We start from the raw sequence: 18,549 nt of genomic DNA, 5'->3' as shown, positions 1-18,549 counted from the left end.
TATATATATATATATATATATATATATATATATATATATATACGAATCTTCACACAACTATATCTCTATATCTCTTGCGATACATATTATTTTAACACTGATTTTTTCTCTCTTCAAGTTGACGTGTACAAAGAAGGAGGTTCAATAGCTGAGGGATAAATCGTTCGTGCGTGAACGTGCAGGTAGCAACCGTTTTCCCCGAATAAACCAAACGCGCGAGGGGTCGAGATCACGGTCGCACCTTATCAAAAGTGTCCTACCGTTTCCGTGGTAACCCGGGGGAGTAGGAGTCTGCGATATTTCCGACCTATCTTCCGTCGCCTCCCCTTCAAGGTCGATTCTTTTTATCGGCAAACCGAGAGCAACCGCGAGCTCCCGTAATATAATTTCAGACGTCGCAATTATTCACACGGATTTTTTATATTAAAGCTTTTTTATGAATGTAATATGTCGCGCGAGGAATATTACGAAATGTCTGCTCGCTGTGTGAAATAAAATATTATATCGCGACCGGCGATAGGATTTTTCTACGCGAACCATTGAAATGCGTATTTTTATAAAATATAATTATGAAAATATCTTTATATTTCTAGAGATATTTTTATCATTCTTTTTTTTTCTATTGAATTATTTGCACAGAATTATTTTTATGCGTGTTTAAATGTGTTTCTATTTACACCGTAGACAGACGTCTATAATCTTATAAAAGGAAAGATCATTAAATCATCTTCTCTTCGCCCAGGAAAGTAAAACAGAAGGCAAAAACGCAACTCGCTCTCGATGCTTACTCTTCCGTTACACCGGGTCTTACTCGCGATTCATTTCCGGTTGCATGGACGGTAGTTTCCGTTTATTGCGGTTGTTCCACTCGCTCACGGGGTCCCACCGTTCTTCTTTCCTGTTCCTCGCGGAATATTTCTCCGCGTTCCTTGGTTTATTTCAATATATCGCTGCGGGAGGAAATCGATGGAACTCGTTACGAACTTTCTGCACCGTAGAAAAGCCGGCGACTAGGTGCTGACTACAATAAAGGAAAAAAAAAAAAAAAAAAAAAAAAAAAAGAAAGGGTAAAAAAGGAAAGAAAGAGAAAAGAAAAGAGTCGGATAAACGATTTCTGCTGCACGCGAGATCTGAATCGTGAAATTGCCTGCAAGCTCGATGGAGTAAACTTTTTCAGGAAAAGGAATCCCGTGTCGAGAGAGAAAGCCACGTGTGCGCACGTACGATCGAAAACCGCGGAATGTTTCGATAATGCCTATTCACCTGTCGTCGGCGTCCTGTAACTTTAATTTAATTAACGACCTCTTTTGACACACGTCTTCCTTTAGCCGTGTTAAAGAATTTGACATTAGAATGGATCGATCGCGATGCTCATCGAAAATTGTTCCTAAAAATAGGGCCGCGCACATGAAGAGCGCCAGACACGCCAGAACTGTTCTTTTTTTGTTTATTTCATATCCATTGCCGGTCAATTTCGGGAAAAAGGGCCATCGCGCTGAATGTGACACACGACTGACACGCACGTAAACGTCATCGTAGCTACACATTGAGGCCAAACCGACAGCTGTTCCTCGTTCTCGTCTCCTGTCTTCGTTCTGGATATTTCTACACCTCTCGATTTACTCTTGTCCGTTATATGGCGTTTCCTATCGCTGATAAGGTTGACCTGTTGTTACACGTGCGCAATGTCATTGTTTCGTGTTTGGAAGTTATCCAAGAAATATACATAGATTTATATATAACTTTTATTGTGCACAAGAAGAATCATACTAATCGCGCACAAGATCGTATGCAGAACGTCAAATGTTTATAACGCTTTTTATAATTTAATACAATAATTTTAATATTATACAATTTCCAACATTTTTATTCAATAGTTTTAAAAAATTATCCATTTCTAAAAACAAATCTCTTTAAATATGTGCGTTTTCTCTTCTTATATATTTTATTATGGAGAGAGTTTTCCGGGCAGACGCTAATTGTTGTTGATTAGATGCATCAGTCGCAATTAGAGAGCTTATTTGAAGGAGATACGGAACATACTGGTCATACGATGTTTCACGTTCGCAATTTCGAGACGACGAACATTTGTTGGCAAACCACGAAGTCCTCGAGACATTCTCGTGTCGCATGCTGAATTCATTAGGCTACCTGACTGGCGCTTTGTGCGATTCCATTTTCTGAGCTAGTCGCGCGTGCTCGCCTCGAGGACGTACGCTTTTATATCGGTATCGACGCGCGTCTCACACAATAGCGCCCCGTCGGCATTTAGAGTACGCAATGGTTAGAATTTAGATGTTGCTTGCATCACAAATGCGGTACCTTGAAACAGTAACGACCGGTATTTAAGAAGAACTCAGTTTCGTGTTTAATATTCGCGTTTTATATTTTATTGATCTATTAACGATAATAAATTAGAAATAATTTATCAGATTATTTTTTTTCTTTGTATCGTATTATCGATTTTATATTATGTATATTTAAATTTTTCGGGGCTTGTATTGCTCACTCGCATTTTTCATTTTTACTTCCCCGTCGCGAAGAAATAGGAAGAAGCGCTTTGAAATATCGCTCATGCTAATGGACGAATCCGGGAAGAATAAACATGTATCTTAAGAGTAATGACGCGCAGGAAGGCGGGCGTGTAAAGAGGTAACGAGATATAAAACGGTCATTTAAATGTCATGAAGGCCCTAGAGGGACGGGACACACAAACGGGCGGGTTGCATTTTTGTCCTTCGGTGCAACAGTGTTACGGTCGTTAGGAGGCGATCGTGCGTGCAAGATGACGCGGCTTCTTTCTCTTAATGCTCCTCGTATTCTTTTACGGTTATCACTGCACCGCCTGACGACGATCACTTCGGGCGTCCACGGGGTATCTTTACTTTAATGACTCCCTTAATCGTTGGATACCGGGCGATCTTCCTTCACGACATCGTGATATCTTTATATATTTTCGCGTTGGAGTCAAGTTGATCTCGAAGTGCAACTCGAGAATTCGATGCTTGTCGTTGTCGAAAGAAAACGTTATGCAAAACGGTACAACTTTGCAAGATTTAATGATGTTATAATATTTTATAGTCTTCCTTTTGAACAGGAATTTACGATTATGACTAGTATGAGAGAGAGAGAAAATGAAAGAGAGAGATTTGTTATGTACGAATATATTAATTTTTTAGGAAATGGTAAAAATGTAAACTTTATTTGTTTAAATTTATTTAGTGAAAGTAGAAAAGAATATTGTAGATGTAATCGAGCTAATATTTTTAAAATTAAGTTAGAAAATTTATATGAAATTAAAAATAAATTTAAAGACTAATACGAAATTAAAAAGGGTAACGCAATAATTAGCGTGATGGACTGTTATTCGATAATTGCTACCATCAAATCGAAAAGCTACTTAAGTGATAGGAAAATCATGTTTTTCATCGATTTCGATAGTCATTCCGCACTTTTTATAGAACATAATAGCTGGGAGCAGATGTCTGAAAATCAAAGACTTAGCAATAGCTCCGGGCAACGATGCTGGCGAACAGGAAAAGCTCGATAAAATCGAAATACGCCATGTCGATCGCTAGGTTGTTCGGCTTTAAGACCTTCCACGATAACCACTGAAGAAAACCTTGCAAGCTATAGTCATTGCTTTGGAATCTTCGTGGTCAATTGGATATCCGGTGCATCGTATCGATTCTTATGGCTCAAGTGGGCTTACGATATTTCCTCCATATAGATACTTGCCCATTCAGATGCATGTAAATTGGAGTTTAGTTGAGTATTTATAAAATTGGTTTTACGAATTTATATAGGAAGTATGCGAATGACGTAAAACTCATAACCGATTTTAGATCCATAATTTTCACATTTTCTCCCAGAGTACCGTATAGTTTTACACAATGGTATAATTTATTTAAAAAGCAGCAAAAGATATTTTTTTTGTTATGTGAATCTTACATGCTGTTACGAATTGGAGCACTCAGGATTGTGCGAAGGCAGGAAAGAATTCTGAGTATTCGAATAATAAGTTTAATATATCCACGATGTACTCTACAAGCGGATATAGATATCCGCGATCGATCGCCTTCGGTAATGTTTCGGAAGTGCGAGAGAGCGAGCCGCTCCGGTTCTGCCGATTCTATACACGTATTGCTCGCACCGTAAGCGCGTATTAACGCGACTCTTCTATCTCTCTCTTCATTTCTCGCACATCTCTAACACATGCGATACGAAGCATTTTGAATATTAATTAGTCATTATTTCACGCGAGATATACGTTTCTAATTTAATCTAATTATTTTCTCTATAATGAGGTTGGTTACATAATAAATTAAAAAATTATTTAGTTAGTTAAAAAATTAGTTATATAAGTCTAAATATTAAGGATTTGAATCAGGTTTATGTTTTGCGTTATACAATATTGTAAGAAATTGCACGCGTGTAACATTTTCTTGTTCTTTCCCTACTTTTTGTCGCTTAGGAGCGGATGTGAGGGAAGTATGAAATTCATTACCGTGTATACTAGCAGTCGATGCCAGTAACAGGGTAGTAATAGTGGACGGCGACCTTAGACATTACCCGCAGGGATCTTTAATTTCTGTTGGTAAGTTCGTCGGGCCCGAAGTGGTTGACAAATAAAGCTATAGGAGTTACTCGCTGTGAAGTTGCCGCGCGCAAGTCAAGGCTGAATATCCACTTTTCTACGTGTCGAGCACCCTTGGTTCTAGGCAAAAGGAACAGAGACAGAGATAAATAGATTAGATAGACAGAGAAAGACAAGCGGTAGAAATGAGATGCCGAATGATTGAAAGAGGGAGAAGCAGCGAGACGGAAAGCGGAGACGAAGAGAGAAGGAAAGAGAGGTCTAGGATTTTGGCGACACTCCAGTCTTTGTATAAATATCACTGGGAGTCACCACGTGCCTTTCTCCCTCCCGCTTCTCACATCCCCATCCCTGGCGATATAAACTTTATTATTTTTTCCCCTGTCCACTCCACGCTTTTTATCATCATCCTTCGCCGCGCGCGTATCAAGAGGCGCGACTCGTCCCAGTCGTATGTCACAACTCGTAATGAGGTTTAGCGTGCTTTCGCTGCTTCCACGTGTCACGACTCTTATGCACGTTCGCGTTGTTCTGTATTTTTCGCGAAAGGTCTGGGTTGAGCGAAACTTTCTATCGTACAGTTCGTATCGCTGTTCGAAATTATGTTGTCGACGAAGCAGTAATGTTGACGTAATTTCTACGGATGTCAGGCATCAATCATTTGTGTTCATGTACATTAATCATTTTTACGAGATTACATAGCTCGATATTTTTACGAATGAATTATATCGCGTGACGTTGCTTCTTACTTTTTTGCTTTTGCGCAATTGTTGTTATTGCCAGCTCTACGATGTAGTTGCTAGAAATTAATGACATATTGCATTCACGTGACAGTTGAGGCTCATAAATTTTGCTTTAATTTTGGAGTCATGGACTATTAATTTCAACATTACAGTGTTCTAGAATAATGTGTTTATCATCAAGAGATGTATGCTAAATTCTAAGAATGCGCGAAGATACAGAGTAATGGAAGCCATTTCGCAATTGTCAATCCACGTGTAAGCTACTTGACAGTCTATTTCACGTCCCATAAATGTTGAGGTACAGTCCACGACTAATTTACAAGCGGAGAATGCGAAGCCAATCCTTGCGTCACGCTGCTAACAATATCATCGCTGAAGATGAGACGACGACGTTATCGCGCGTGTCCCTGTTATTTCTCGTGGTAATAGAAAGCTTGTGTGTCTTTCCGCCGCTATGCATTCCATTTTTCGCTTTGCGTTCACGCATCACGGCATTTGACCTTCGTGCGAAATCTCGCGGAAAATCGTTTCGAAAAATTCTGGGCCAGCTGGGTGCGTGCAGTTACGTTCACGAATACTACTTCGAGCGCGGAAGGAAGCGCTCTCGTGTAACATCCTCGATATTCCCTTATCCTCGAAGGACTGCCGGGCTTCTTGCGAGAACGGTGAATGGGGGCATAGAGGTGTTCGTCGACGACGAGTAGAGAGTATAAAGACGTCGCGAAAGCAAGTACGCTCGGATCCACTTGGGAAATTTAAGAGAACATTCCATCGCGTAGTTATCACGAGGATACGTGTCGCTCGCGCGTCGTCGCGCGATGACGTTACCGAAGTCTTTTCCTGACCCCGTTTGGGTATTCCGCGAAGGCCGGAAGCTTGGCCATCGTTTTTAGAATTTATCGCGCTTAACGGCGCACAACCACTTACGGCTTACCACTTATTACCGCGGATAAAAGCAAAAACCCTTTTTTCATGATGGAAAGAGGAGGTAGCGTACTTTGGATAGATTTACGGCAATACCATAGAATTTAATTATGTTGTATTCGCGAAACATTGATTTACGAGTGCAAGCTTTCCAAATCCAAGTGCAAAATTTTAATAATACTTATATGCTTTTGATTATTGACATTATAACCGAATTATAACACATAACACTATAGCCCTTAATTTTTTAAATTAACAGTTAAATCAGAGGATAATTATCGCACTTATAAATTGTTTATAATAATGTAAAATTATTTAAATACGCAATCTGCAATGAATATTACATAAAGATTTTAATAAGTTCCAAACTAAGATGTGTTACATAATTTTAGTTGATTAGGTTTATATTTTGTGAGTACATTTTTATATTTGAAAAGAAAAATATAATTTAGTAATATTTAATATTATATAGCTATACTTTATTTTTTATAAATGGCATTCTTTAGAGGACAGAACTTTTACTAAACTTCTGTCTCTTTTCCGCATCTAAATATATCTTATCTATAAATTTATATATTCTAGCTTGACCCAATATCCCCGGTAATAGTTAATATGTTTATATAAAAAAAAGAATCTTAATAGTACTACTTTTCGGACATATTGCACATTTTGACAGAATATATGAATAAAATTATAAAATAGTACGCAATTATTTCTAGTACATTTTCGATCTATTTCTTCGATGAAAAACGATTTTTTCTCGTGCTGCAATAAAATCGTAAATGCAGCACGGTACTCCCTTGACGCATCGTGGAAACTCTCGTGGTATTTCACGCGCACCTGTGTATAAATATTGTCGCCACGGTGCCGGTGCTGCAGAGAACGCACGGACGTCGTCGAATTATAGGTTGAACAGGTGCAGGGCCACTTCGTCGTCGTTTCGACGAATGACGCGCCGTTGCGAACGTGTGGTCGCTTGAAAGCTCCGCGTCGTAGCTTCGTCGACTTCGACGTTTACGATCGGCATGGTCGCAGTCGTACGTTTTCCCTGAAACGATACAGAAACTAGCTACGTGTCGGGCTTTAAAGGATCGACCGCCATTCTTTCGAAGAGACCACTTGCTTTCTCGCTTAGATTTTATGAAGAAAACAATATACCAAAATTAATTCCAAAAATAATTTGTTGGCATGATTTTTCACTTTCATATTACAGCGAACATGAAAATAGTTTATACATTAATTGCACAACATTATTGTTAAATGGTAATTTTCGTTAGTAATTTTAATACGTTATTTTAATGACTTCAAACGGTATTTTTCCATTCTGTTGACTTTTAATTTTAAAATTCAAATTATATTGAATATTAATTTCACAATAAAGGTTCTTATGATTGTTATATATTTTTTTTATTTCGTTGAATGAATTTGCTAATCGATAACATCGAAAGCCACGATAATATCAAAAAGATTACAAGTGGGGTATTACAGAGTAAATGATGAAGTGTTTGACATCGAGTAGTAGCTTTTTAATTAGCTGGAAACGTAGTATTATTTAATATTAAACAATTTTTTCATAATCGACAACTGCAATTTAAATTAATTTGATTATTATGAATCGTCAAGGGAAAATTGTGAATTCAAATATCTGGCAATTATTAGCGGAATTTTGTAATAAAGCGTCGGGAACGCAGAAAATTTCGTTATTTAATTACACCACCCCGTCGTGCTCCAGGAGCGAATTTAAGAACTTTGTAGGGCAGTTTAATGCGGAAATTACTATCAGACATTCCACAGTTTATATTGCGTAACTGCCGCTTTGAAGCAATTCCGCATTAATACGGCTTCACATTTCTTCTTTTTTTTTCTTGTCCCATATACCCCGCGGCCGTTTAATCAGTTTGCAAACCAATCATCATTAGGAGAACGTTATAATTTCGTATTTACACAATTCTGTATTTGCGGATATCGGGGATTAATTTGCTACTTTCAATTATAGTTTTTACACTCTGACTCGAAATTACCGTCGAGCCAGATTAAACGCAAATAATCACTAGTAGTAATTGGTAGACACGGTAAATGCTACGTAATTAATCGCGTGCCAAAAACGTGTTATCGACTCGCGTTAAAAGTTAAATTGAATGTCGGGGAGTAGCAGTGGAACGATATACCTCGTTGCTGCTGTAGCCGACAAACCGCTCTCGTTACGAGTGACTGTAATTTCTTAGTACCTCCGACCGCGCGCGCGCGCGCGCGCGCGCGTGTCCCGCGGATCGGCAAACTATTGCCAGCAGCGTTACACCGTTTGCGCATTAGGACGATGGGGGTAGCCGGAAGAAATGCAACGTTTCAGCTAGACACGCGGCAATCGCGTTCTCGCTGAGACACAATTGCCAAGAAGTTCCTTGTGTTCCAAACGACAAATGAATAAGGAGCAAATTTGAAGGGAATTACAATATAATATATACATATTATATACATGTACAATATTTTCTGGCACATCTGTGTCTATAAAATTCGTAAAAATATTGTATATTAATATTTTTAATTTAGTTTTATTAAATTTTAGTTTTCTTTTTTCCATTAAGAGATTTGTAGGTAGTTACATGTACGAGCGGTATGTCGAGCCACTAACGCAACGATCGTATATGATTAGGTATGCAGCGCTTGAAAAACAAATGGACTTGCTTATGTACATATATAAACATCGTCAAGAAAATACTAATTGTAAGTTTGGAGCGAGAAGTAATATTTTAAAAGAAATCTAAAGAAAACGCACGACCATGATCGATAACTTCTATGCATACGTCATTAACATGACAATGAGTAGCATCGCGTTGCGCGCACGTGAGAGAGAAAGGGAAACGCTTCTCTTAAGTTCGCCTTGGTGTCCGTCGTGATTCATTGTTCCGTTGTTCCGCGGCTAGCAGTAGTACGTCTTCGCGTAAGTAATGCCCGCTTTTCCGGGAATCGTCTACCCGCGGGATTCTCTCGTTCCATGCGAACTAGAATCCGAGGAGGAAAATTAATTCTCAGTGCGCGGAAGTTGGCGGCGAAGCACCGCTTCCCTAGGCTTCTCTTCGTTAATAGACGGGCTGCTTTATTACAGAATTGCATCGGTAGGGAGAAAGAGGGGAGAGGGAGAGGCAGAGAGAGTAAAAGAGAGAGATTGATAAAAACTGCATACTAACAACTCTGTGTCCTCCATATAGACGTGCCTTCGTATAGGACTTGTATTTGCCTTGCTTCCGCGTGCGGGCAAATAAGTCAGCGCAGGATAATCGCGTTTTTTGCTTGGAAACTATACTCATTCTGCGGCGCACACTCGAGGGTGTAATTTAAATTTCTGACGATATGAAGTACGAACTTTGCGAAGCTCGTCGGAAACATTGAGATTAGTACTTTCTTAATCCAGAAAATGTTTCAAAACTAACTTTTATAGCCCCAAGAGAGTCAAGCTATTGAAACAAATAAATGGCACAACCATACGTTAATAAATTTCCCCTCGTTATATTATTTTTTGTACTTGTAAAACTGCTTTTAAAATTTCTATCATAAAAAGTAGAATTAACATTGTTATGGAAATATTTTAATAATTAATAATCGTGAATATATATCAACTAAATTTTTTTGAAGCGTAAAAATGAGGAAAAAATATATTCTTTGGGAGCAAGTTTTATTTTCTGTAGGATATTTTCTTTAAATAAATTTTATATCGTGCAATAAACATAAAAGATCCAAGTCTTATTTCTTAGACTTACGATAAGTTGGTTCTGAGAGAAGTAGAGATTTACAACGCGACGTTATAAGGGCTTGAAACTTCGGCAGAAATCACGCTAGAAGCTCCTCATACTCGTTACGCAACGACCGGCGTTGGCTGGCTGACTAGTCCGCAACTTTTCTACTCGACAACTTCGTTCTACTTGTCGGACTCTTTTTACGTCGCGTGGATGTGCCCTCTGTACAAGTGCGTTATCCTACCATCCCAGTCTTACTTAACACCATTTAATAACAATACTCGTGTCCGCTTCCTATGATATACTTTACGCGAAGGAAGAAAAATGTGGTATTTTTTTGAATTCTTGGCAAGCGGACGGCGCATTAAAAATAAAACGAAGCGAAGCGCTGAAAGTGACAGTTGAATCGACGGAATTCTTGATGTCTTCGCGCGCAATGACCTCAAAACTTTTAGCATCGCCGAACCCGAGAATAACTGCCGATAACAAATTGCGCCCCGTCGAGATATATTTCGGTGCGCGCGTTTTCCGATTCGCGCGTTCGTGAATACCGACGAGTTGTAATTGGATAATAAATCATTCGACATTCGATCATATCTTGTTTTGTATGTGTCGGCAGCGTGCCGCTAATTATGGCCGTGGCCGAAAGTGGATTTCTCGTTCTTAGTCGTTGTAAGTCTCGCGACACGTCGATATAATCGTTTCCCGAATCGATCAATCACGTTTAGCCTCGGGAAGTCTCGTCTCGAAGAACTTGATAGCTGGCAGTGCTCTTTTACGAGACGTTAATCAATGTCCGAATCGCCGTAGTGTTTGACGTCACTTCGCCATTATACGGCTGTCTTTTTTTTACTCTTTGCGCATCCTCTTGTATCGGACATGTGTCAACACATAGCGTATCGGTAATATATTTAATTTATAAGTCACTGAAGCGTAAATATTGAATCGCCCGCAAATCGCGTAATCTGCTTCACATTTAAAATTGCAATTGATCGTGGAATAATTTCATAACTTTGCTGTTTGGAAAGGTGAAATATCCGAAATATCCATAACAGAAATGTATTTCGCGATTTTAGATTTTTCTTTATTAAAAATAGAACTTAATAGATCGAGTTTTGAGAATTTTTTTCTCAATTTAGTCTGCTTTGGAACTTTATCATTTTTTTGTCTGCACGGATTATTCATATTCCGACTTCCATTTTTCGCGAGATATGCGAATTCGAAAGAATTGACGTCTGTTTTTCTTTCTTATTGCTCTTCTCGTCGTTCTTTCGCATTCTCCGACATCTTTTCCTCGTACTCCACTCCACTCTCCCGGCGGCCGCCGAACTTCCACCTCTCTTTGTCCTGAAAGACTTTCCTTTCTTCTCTCTCGTTCCTTTTACGCTCCGAACTACGCTGACTCCGCTGCATTGTCATGAATCATAACTTTAAATTAAAACTCAGCGAAACGTCTGTGACGAATGATGCGGAGCTGTTTAATTATGCGCTAAAGAGCACTTGCGAAAACGTGGGTATAGGGCAGCCGGAGAAGAAGACTCACTTTTCATCACGTTTGCTTCTCGCTGGTCTGCTTTTTGTTATCCGATGCCGACGATGTCCGACAATTCGCTCTGCTCTCGCGCCCATCTCTTCTACCCTATTTTTAACGCTCGTAACGCGTGTCGAGAGATTGCCGATGAATTATCATGGACTTCACATCCGTTCTCCTTCTGAGCACGACTATCGATCGGACTACATCAATCAACCTTTCGCACTTTCCGTTTACCAAAGAGCTGTTCTTTTTGTCAACATCACTTTGAAAAGTTTTTAATACACGTGAGTTAATACATGGGAGACTCTTCTCCCATGATTTTCAAGGCGCTACTTTGATCGATCGGGAAATATTTCTTCGATTGTTCTCTTACAAAAGCACATAAAATTACGATGTGCAGTAATTGAAAAAGATTTCACGTGATCTATTTCGTCAGTGTTTGGATTTGAATCTGATCAATATAATTGACAATTTTTCTCGTAGTATTAATCTATAACAAATCTTAATTAAGTAATTTATAAAGTACGGAAATCAAAGGAACTTTAGTTGTATACGTGTTGAGCGAACGGATTACGTGAATCGAACGAAGTTGTACTTCTCCTTATCCGAACAACAATCTTGATCAGCCTTGCGCCAATAAACTTCGGTTTTTACGGTTTTGCGTCTGCGATCCGGAGAGCGATAAAAAGGAGAGACGAGGTAGCGCAAAGAGAAGTAGCAAAGAGAAACAGCGTACAGATAGGGCGAGGTTTAAATGCGAGCGCGCAAAGAGAGAGACTCTAAGCTGTCTCCGGCGTCTTCCCATAAATCGAAGAAGTCCGACTTTTCAGGTCGCGTACCGCCGAGCTTTCTCGAGCTTATTTAAATCATCCCTAAAGCCTCCTTAATATTGAAAAATGGCCGCCGCGGCAATAGTTCGCTCTTCACGTCCTCGTTTCTTCCATTGGAAATGTCTGCTCCGAGCTCGGAGCTCGTTGAATAAACGAATCGAGTTCGTTCATGCAATCATGAATGTTGAGTTAGTAATAATTGCGCTAATTTCTGCATGTTTTTATTCGTTGATATTTTTCATGAACTTAGTTGTTCATTAAAATCAACGAATGAATCGTAATGCTCTAACAGCGCTTTTTATACCGTGAGTTGGAGTGTTGTGCAATATTGAATGCTATAATATTTGCTTTGTATAATCCGTTACCCGGAAAACGCGATTTCCGAATATTGGATATGCCACGAACGAGATTTGCGCGGCGTTGGCGTTACCCGATATTCATTTGCAGCAATCCGGAATGATTCACATTTCACAAATGTGCGATTAATTCAGGCTTCCCCGTGTAGTTACGGATGTTGCGCTCGATAGATGATCTAAATTAATCATTGCCATTTTTCTGCGCATCATCGCCAAATTTACTCCGCTAAATTTTATCGCGCTTCGATATCGCATTACATCGTTACGCTTTTATTAATGGTAAAACATCCGTTAAAAAAAAATGGGATTGCCGGACGGAATTTTAGGTTATCGAACGACTGTACGACTGTGTGGAGACCTGCGGATATGCCGAACGTCGGATATCCGATATACGCCGGATATCCATAAATTCAGAGCGAGAGGGCAAGAGGACGCGTCGCGTTCTAACTATCTTCCGTTTAGCCTGACTCACGTATCGTGCCCATTTCCGTACTCGATGCGCCGCGTTTCAGAGGATAGCCGAGGGATTTAGGTAGAACGTTAATAACATTCGCCTAACTTCAACCCTCCAGGCTGTCGAGCTAGAGCTAATGAAGCTCTGACGACCTTTCGTGTTCGCTATATGTCGCTCGACATGCGTTGACGTGTTCTAGGATTCTCATTCCGCTTCGTGACGCCGCATAATCGGCCTGACCGCAGGATCGCAGGCGAATCGTTGTCGAATCAGTCCTTCCAAACAACGTTGAAATTAAGGTGTTCGCGCAATGACTTGCACTTTACTTGCCGAGAACATTAATCCTTGTTTTCGTACGAAAAATACGTAATTTTATCGATGACTGAAATTAAGATAAATCGGTGAATAAAACCTATATAGTTAAAACTTGTAGCGTCATCGCGAATTGCATTATGCAAATATGACGAGTGACCGGCAATGAATTGAAGAGGAGTTGAGTGAATTATAAGAGATTATTTATATAATTATTATAATTAACATTTTGTATATTTGCTTTTATTTTCTGGTATTTTTTTTTTTAATATTTTGTATTATTGATTAATAAAATCTGCGTTCTGTTTTTAATAATGTTATGCTGTTTTAAAGTTGACACAATAAATTTAATTAAAGCGATCTTTTTGTAACTTAAATACTTCGATAATTGATTACCGTAGGTTCTCCTCACCGCTCCGACGAAACTGCATAGCGAAACAATGTGCATGCACATTGCTTCGTCATGTCATAAATCCGGTGGCGGAAAGTCGACGGCGATTTCGCGCGGGTCGCTTCGCCGTAAATTATGAGGCGGTCATAATACGTTTTATGACTTTTCGTTTTAGTCGCCCACTACGGCCCGCGACTTTGTATTCCTCGGGCACCATCCCGGGACGACACCTTTACATCTTCGTCATGCCTCGGTTATCCTTCGTCTGCCTCTGTTAGACAAACCGACAGTTAGGTGCGTCTTTTTGCTGCGCGTTTCGCAACGTTGGCACGTAATGGCGTAGCGCGAAACTCCCTTCGGCGTTTGCTGTTTATTCATTATACGCGAGCTCTCTGCTCGTTAGAACAATATGTAAGTTGAGCTTTTATTCGACATGGAATGACTCGGGGGAAATTTCTCGCTGTGCTGCGCTTTTGATTTTTATTACCGTTTATTATATGGGCGGTTAGTCTACGAAAACGGCATATGTTCTACACAAAGTAATCGAGAAAACAGTAAATATCAGTTAAATTAATGATTAATTATTTAAAGAGACGTATATTGTGCCTTTTATCATTGTTCAGATATTTTATCTAGAAAGTTATTTTTAAAATAAACTTGTATAAATGATAAGATACTTTATGAGAAGACTGTAATTACTTAATAAAAAATTTTAATAAAGTACTAATTGTAAGTTTTAATTAAATAAAATAAAAATTCATGGAATTTGCAATTTGTTTGTAATGTTCAAAATTGTGCATACAATTGAGTGCAATGTTTTAAATATTTTTAACAGTATACCATTAAAAAAAAACTGTTATTATAGAAAATACAGTAATGTGTTGCATTTCGATTATATTTTCATCACGCATTGTACAACAATTAATATTATTAGGCATTGATGCGAAAATATTCCTTCCTTTCCTTTTTATTTTCTTAGTTTCACGCTCTCTTTTGTCCGCGCGTAGGCATTAGAGCCCACCGTTCCATTTCCGCCAGCACATTGCAGGTCCAACCTTGCCCGACACGCAGGAACCGTCGGCTCCTTCGTTCATACGAAGTTTGACACGGAAATTTATTCGCGCTTAACCGATTTGGCTGCGGTTCAAGACGGATGCTCCACCCACCCGAGAAGTCTGCCGCTGTTTTACGATCAAAGTTCAGAACGACATTTGCACGTCGGCTCTTTCGTCTCGGTTCCGCAGCCGCCACCGCCATTGCCGCCCCCCATCCTTTGTACTATTTCTTCGCTGCACCCTCTACGAGGCCGATTTCTCGGTTTCTCTCGACGTCGTCGTCGTCATCGTCGTCGTCAACGTACTCCTCCCTCGCCCGTCACGCCCGAACGACTCGCCGTCATTTCCTTTCCGGAGAATTTCCGTCTCGGTAATCCCGGCTTCCGCCATCCAGATCCATCGGGAGTGACCGATGGCAGGCTGGGACGGTTATATCGGACGGTAAAAATTCGCGAACGAATTCGGGCAAACGCGCCTCGCTGGCGAGCTTCGCGAGATTGAAACGCCTGGGCGAATGAAAGAAACAGACATTCATAAAATGCGATATGCGGAGTGCAAAGAATGTTTAGCGCATTGACCGACGAGGAAAAATGCCACAGAGCCTTCGAGGGCTTTGTTCGACGATAACATTTTGTTTGAAGTATTTTATATCCGCTTCGATATCGCGTTTCCGCGTTACTTCGTGTAATTCGACCTACGCTGTAACGAAATTTGAGATATTTTTGCGCCCACATAAGAATTTATTTATATTTGTAACATAGAAAATATGTACTGAAATATTCGGACGGTGAAATAAATTTATATATAACGTTAATATTTTATTTTAATTTTGGATACACTTTATATCTGCTTAAACGTGAAACTTGATTTTGATTAATTCATCACGGAGCAATAACACGGACAAACAGTATACATTTGATGAAACCCAGTTCTAGCGGCGAGTGATTACAGAAAATTTCATAGCGGATGGCGGAGTGCACTCGGCTTTCACATGCGTTGGGATTTCGCAGCTTTCGAATGATTTTCATATGAATGTTGTTCACTTTCCACAATATTGCATTTTCCAAATTATTAACAATATGCCCCGTTTGCAATTTTGCATTCGGAAATTATTTGCTTCTGTGCTTCGAAAACATGTAAACGGCGACATTACAATGGCGCGAGAAAAAATATCCTCTTTGAATAACTCTTTTTTCCATCTTCACGAATCTCGAACGCGCTTTAACACAATGATAGTGATATATACGAAATTTAGCTCGAATGCAAATAACAATAGGAGAAATTATCGATCTTTTCCGTTCTCTAAATTGTCTTCCTGTTTCTGTTACAGAGTGACAGCGGGCTAGTGGACACAGATCCAGGTCGAGTTAGCAGCATGACAGCCATTAACTCGGTGAGCCAACGTTAAATTAATACGCGACGATAAAAGCAATGCGCACAGTATCGCTTCGTTTAATAACTCGACGTTATATCAACTGGTTGCGTCCGTTTTAAATTATGCAAACCGAATAATTTACCGATAATTTACGATAATGGTCACGACCCTATTTGACCAAGCTGTGACCAAGGAAGCAAGAAATCTTTTAACATAAAGATAACTTTCTGTTAATTCAATTATCATTTCCGCTCTGTTATGCGTTACTGTGTACATTTGAGTTTCTCATCGCAATAAGTTGTCGATTATGGTCGTATAAGAAACAGCGTAAATCTGGGCGAAAAGCTGTTCGGAGAAAAGATATTCTCGATGCTCGCGAAGTATCGATTCTGAAATAGTTTCACGCACTCACGTGGCGAAGCATATAGGGGAGCGAGAAAGAGTGATGGTAACGCGCGCCTCGTTGTATAGCCATTCCTCATCAAATATGTAGGAAACTGCTCCCGATATAGGACAGACGGCTGCGAAGTTTCCGTCCGCTAATAATCCCGTAATGCCACTCACGCGACCGTAGTTTCCTGGGGGAAAGAAGATAGCGGCTTGTATGGTCTGCGCGAATGTTTGCGCGGCGGGGCGTTTCGACTCGGCAAACAAGCGGAAAGCCAGGAGGGTGCACAAGCCTAGTATTTTATCGGCCCTAATACAGTTATCATCGAGTAACATTTGGTATTGTTATGATTAAGGGACGAGAGTTGCTCATCCTTCGGTCAGACGGCGTCTGTTAATCCCTTTGTGTTACCGTCGTGTTCGTTGAACAGAGTTTACCGTGCAGCTTTATATTATGTATGTTTTATTATACATATATATACATATGTGTGCGTTGGACTTAACAAATTAGTATAGCCTTAGCATGATTTTTACTGTAAACAAGCTTTTTTACACATAAGCCGATGTATCTATATGAATATGGAAATATCGACAATAACCCCTTAAAACTAGATTAAAGTTTTAGCTCTGAAATGTGGATGATGAGATGTGATATTCTTGGCATTCTCCGTAAAATTATTCCGCCAAATAGAGCTTCTGAAAGATTCGATATCAAAGAAAAGATTGAATATTAAAATTAGAATGATTAGAATGAAAATATTTGTTTGATTTAGTAGACTATTTTTAGGTGTAGACTGCTTTAATAGATCACTTCTGGATGAATGGGATTAATCACGTGGTTTCGCCAGATGAGAAACGACAGCTCGTCTCATTCCTTTCTTACAACGTAGTCCGATGATTTATATTCATACCGCATCGCGAACGCAATGAATCAAACCTCTTTTCTCTAATCGAGCACCGTTCATTCCTCCTTCTGCGGAGTTAGGCATGAGCCTTGCGACACCCGACGTTTGGATGCGTTGCATTATGAATCGTGGAAAATCACCGTTTGCATGATAATGACACGGGATGGGTGAAAGGTGAGAGACACGCGAGACGACGACGGGGTGGCTTCCCAGCGTGGGAGGGAGAGAACCAGCGCGCCTTCCCCCGGGATTTGTACACGAATACACCTCCGACATACGGCGTATTCATAGTTTTCGACCACTCTCACGGAATTCGTGCACTTGTTCGGCGATGTGAGAACCGGTGGAATTCAGCTGGATGTTTCTTCCACCTCCCTTTTCCCTCATTCCCGTCGCCATCGCTGTCGCGATCGATTTGGGAATACGGTCGCGCGCGTGCATCGCGACAGAATTCCGAGAATTCGTAGTGCGTCTTCTCGAGAGAGAACAACCCCGGCTGGTTAGGAACTTGTCTCTACGACCTGCTGCACTGTCGCGACAACGGTATATCGGTTGTAGCAGCTTCGAGTCCCGCGGGAGTACGCTCGTTGATTACTCATGAAGATTACGTTGCGAATTTGTATTCTTCCTTACAAACGTCCGCGGTATAAGTGCCAAGGATATATTCGTATTCAACGCGAATTGGTTGACGACAAATGTCAAAATGTTAAAAATGATATTCCGATATGAGAGAAAGTGGAGAAAGATATACGAGGGCGGAGAGTATCTAACATTTCTTAACTCTGTAGAACTTTCATGTGTTGTTATGGTATTGGAAAAATTTCCTCGAGCTCAATAAGACATCGATATCTGTCGTAGCGTTTGACACAATAAATGATGCGATATCCAAGTAGTTGGGAAGTTTGGCAATCGTCCCATTATACGCGTTTCGCAACGGGATGAATTTCTGGGC

General features: G+C 40.0%; 1 protein-coding gene across 4 annotated transcripts in view; it reads left to right on the top strand.

Annotated features, from left to right (window-relative positions):
- LOC112468910 overlaps positions 1–18,549 on the top strand; it is a 305,546-nt gene that overhangs the window by 80,150 nt on the left and 206,847 nt on the right. For all 4 annotated transcript variants that reach the window (XM_025038317.1, XM_025038320.1, XM_025038318.1 and 1 more), the window contains one exon: positions 16,261–16,323. In XM_025038317.1, coding sequence (XP_024894085.1) covers positions 16,261–16,323 — 63 coding nt within the window. The remainder of the gene's footprint in view (positions 1–16,260; positions 16,324–18,549) is intronic.

Source organism: Temnothorax curvispinosus, unplaced genomic scaffold (assembly GCF_003070985.1).
Source record: "Temnothorax curvispinosus isolate PA1 unplaced genomic scaffold, ASM307098v1 QBEX01002228.1, whole genome shotgun sequence".
NCBI classification, from domain to species: domain Eukaryota; kingdom Metazoa; phylum Arthropoda; class Insecta; order Hymenoptera; family Formicidae; genus Temnothorax; species Temnothorax curvispinosus.
Note: the sequence above shows the minus strand (reverse complement) of the source record. Positions and strands in the feature narration are given on the sequence as shown.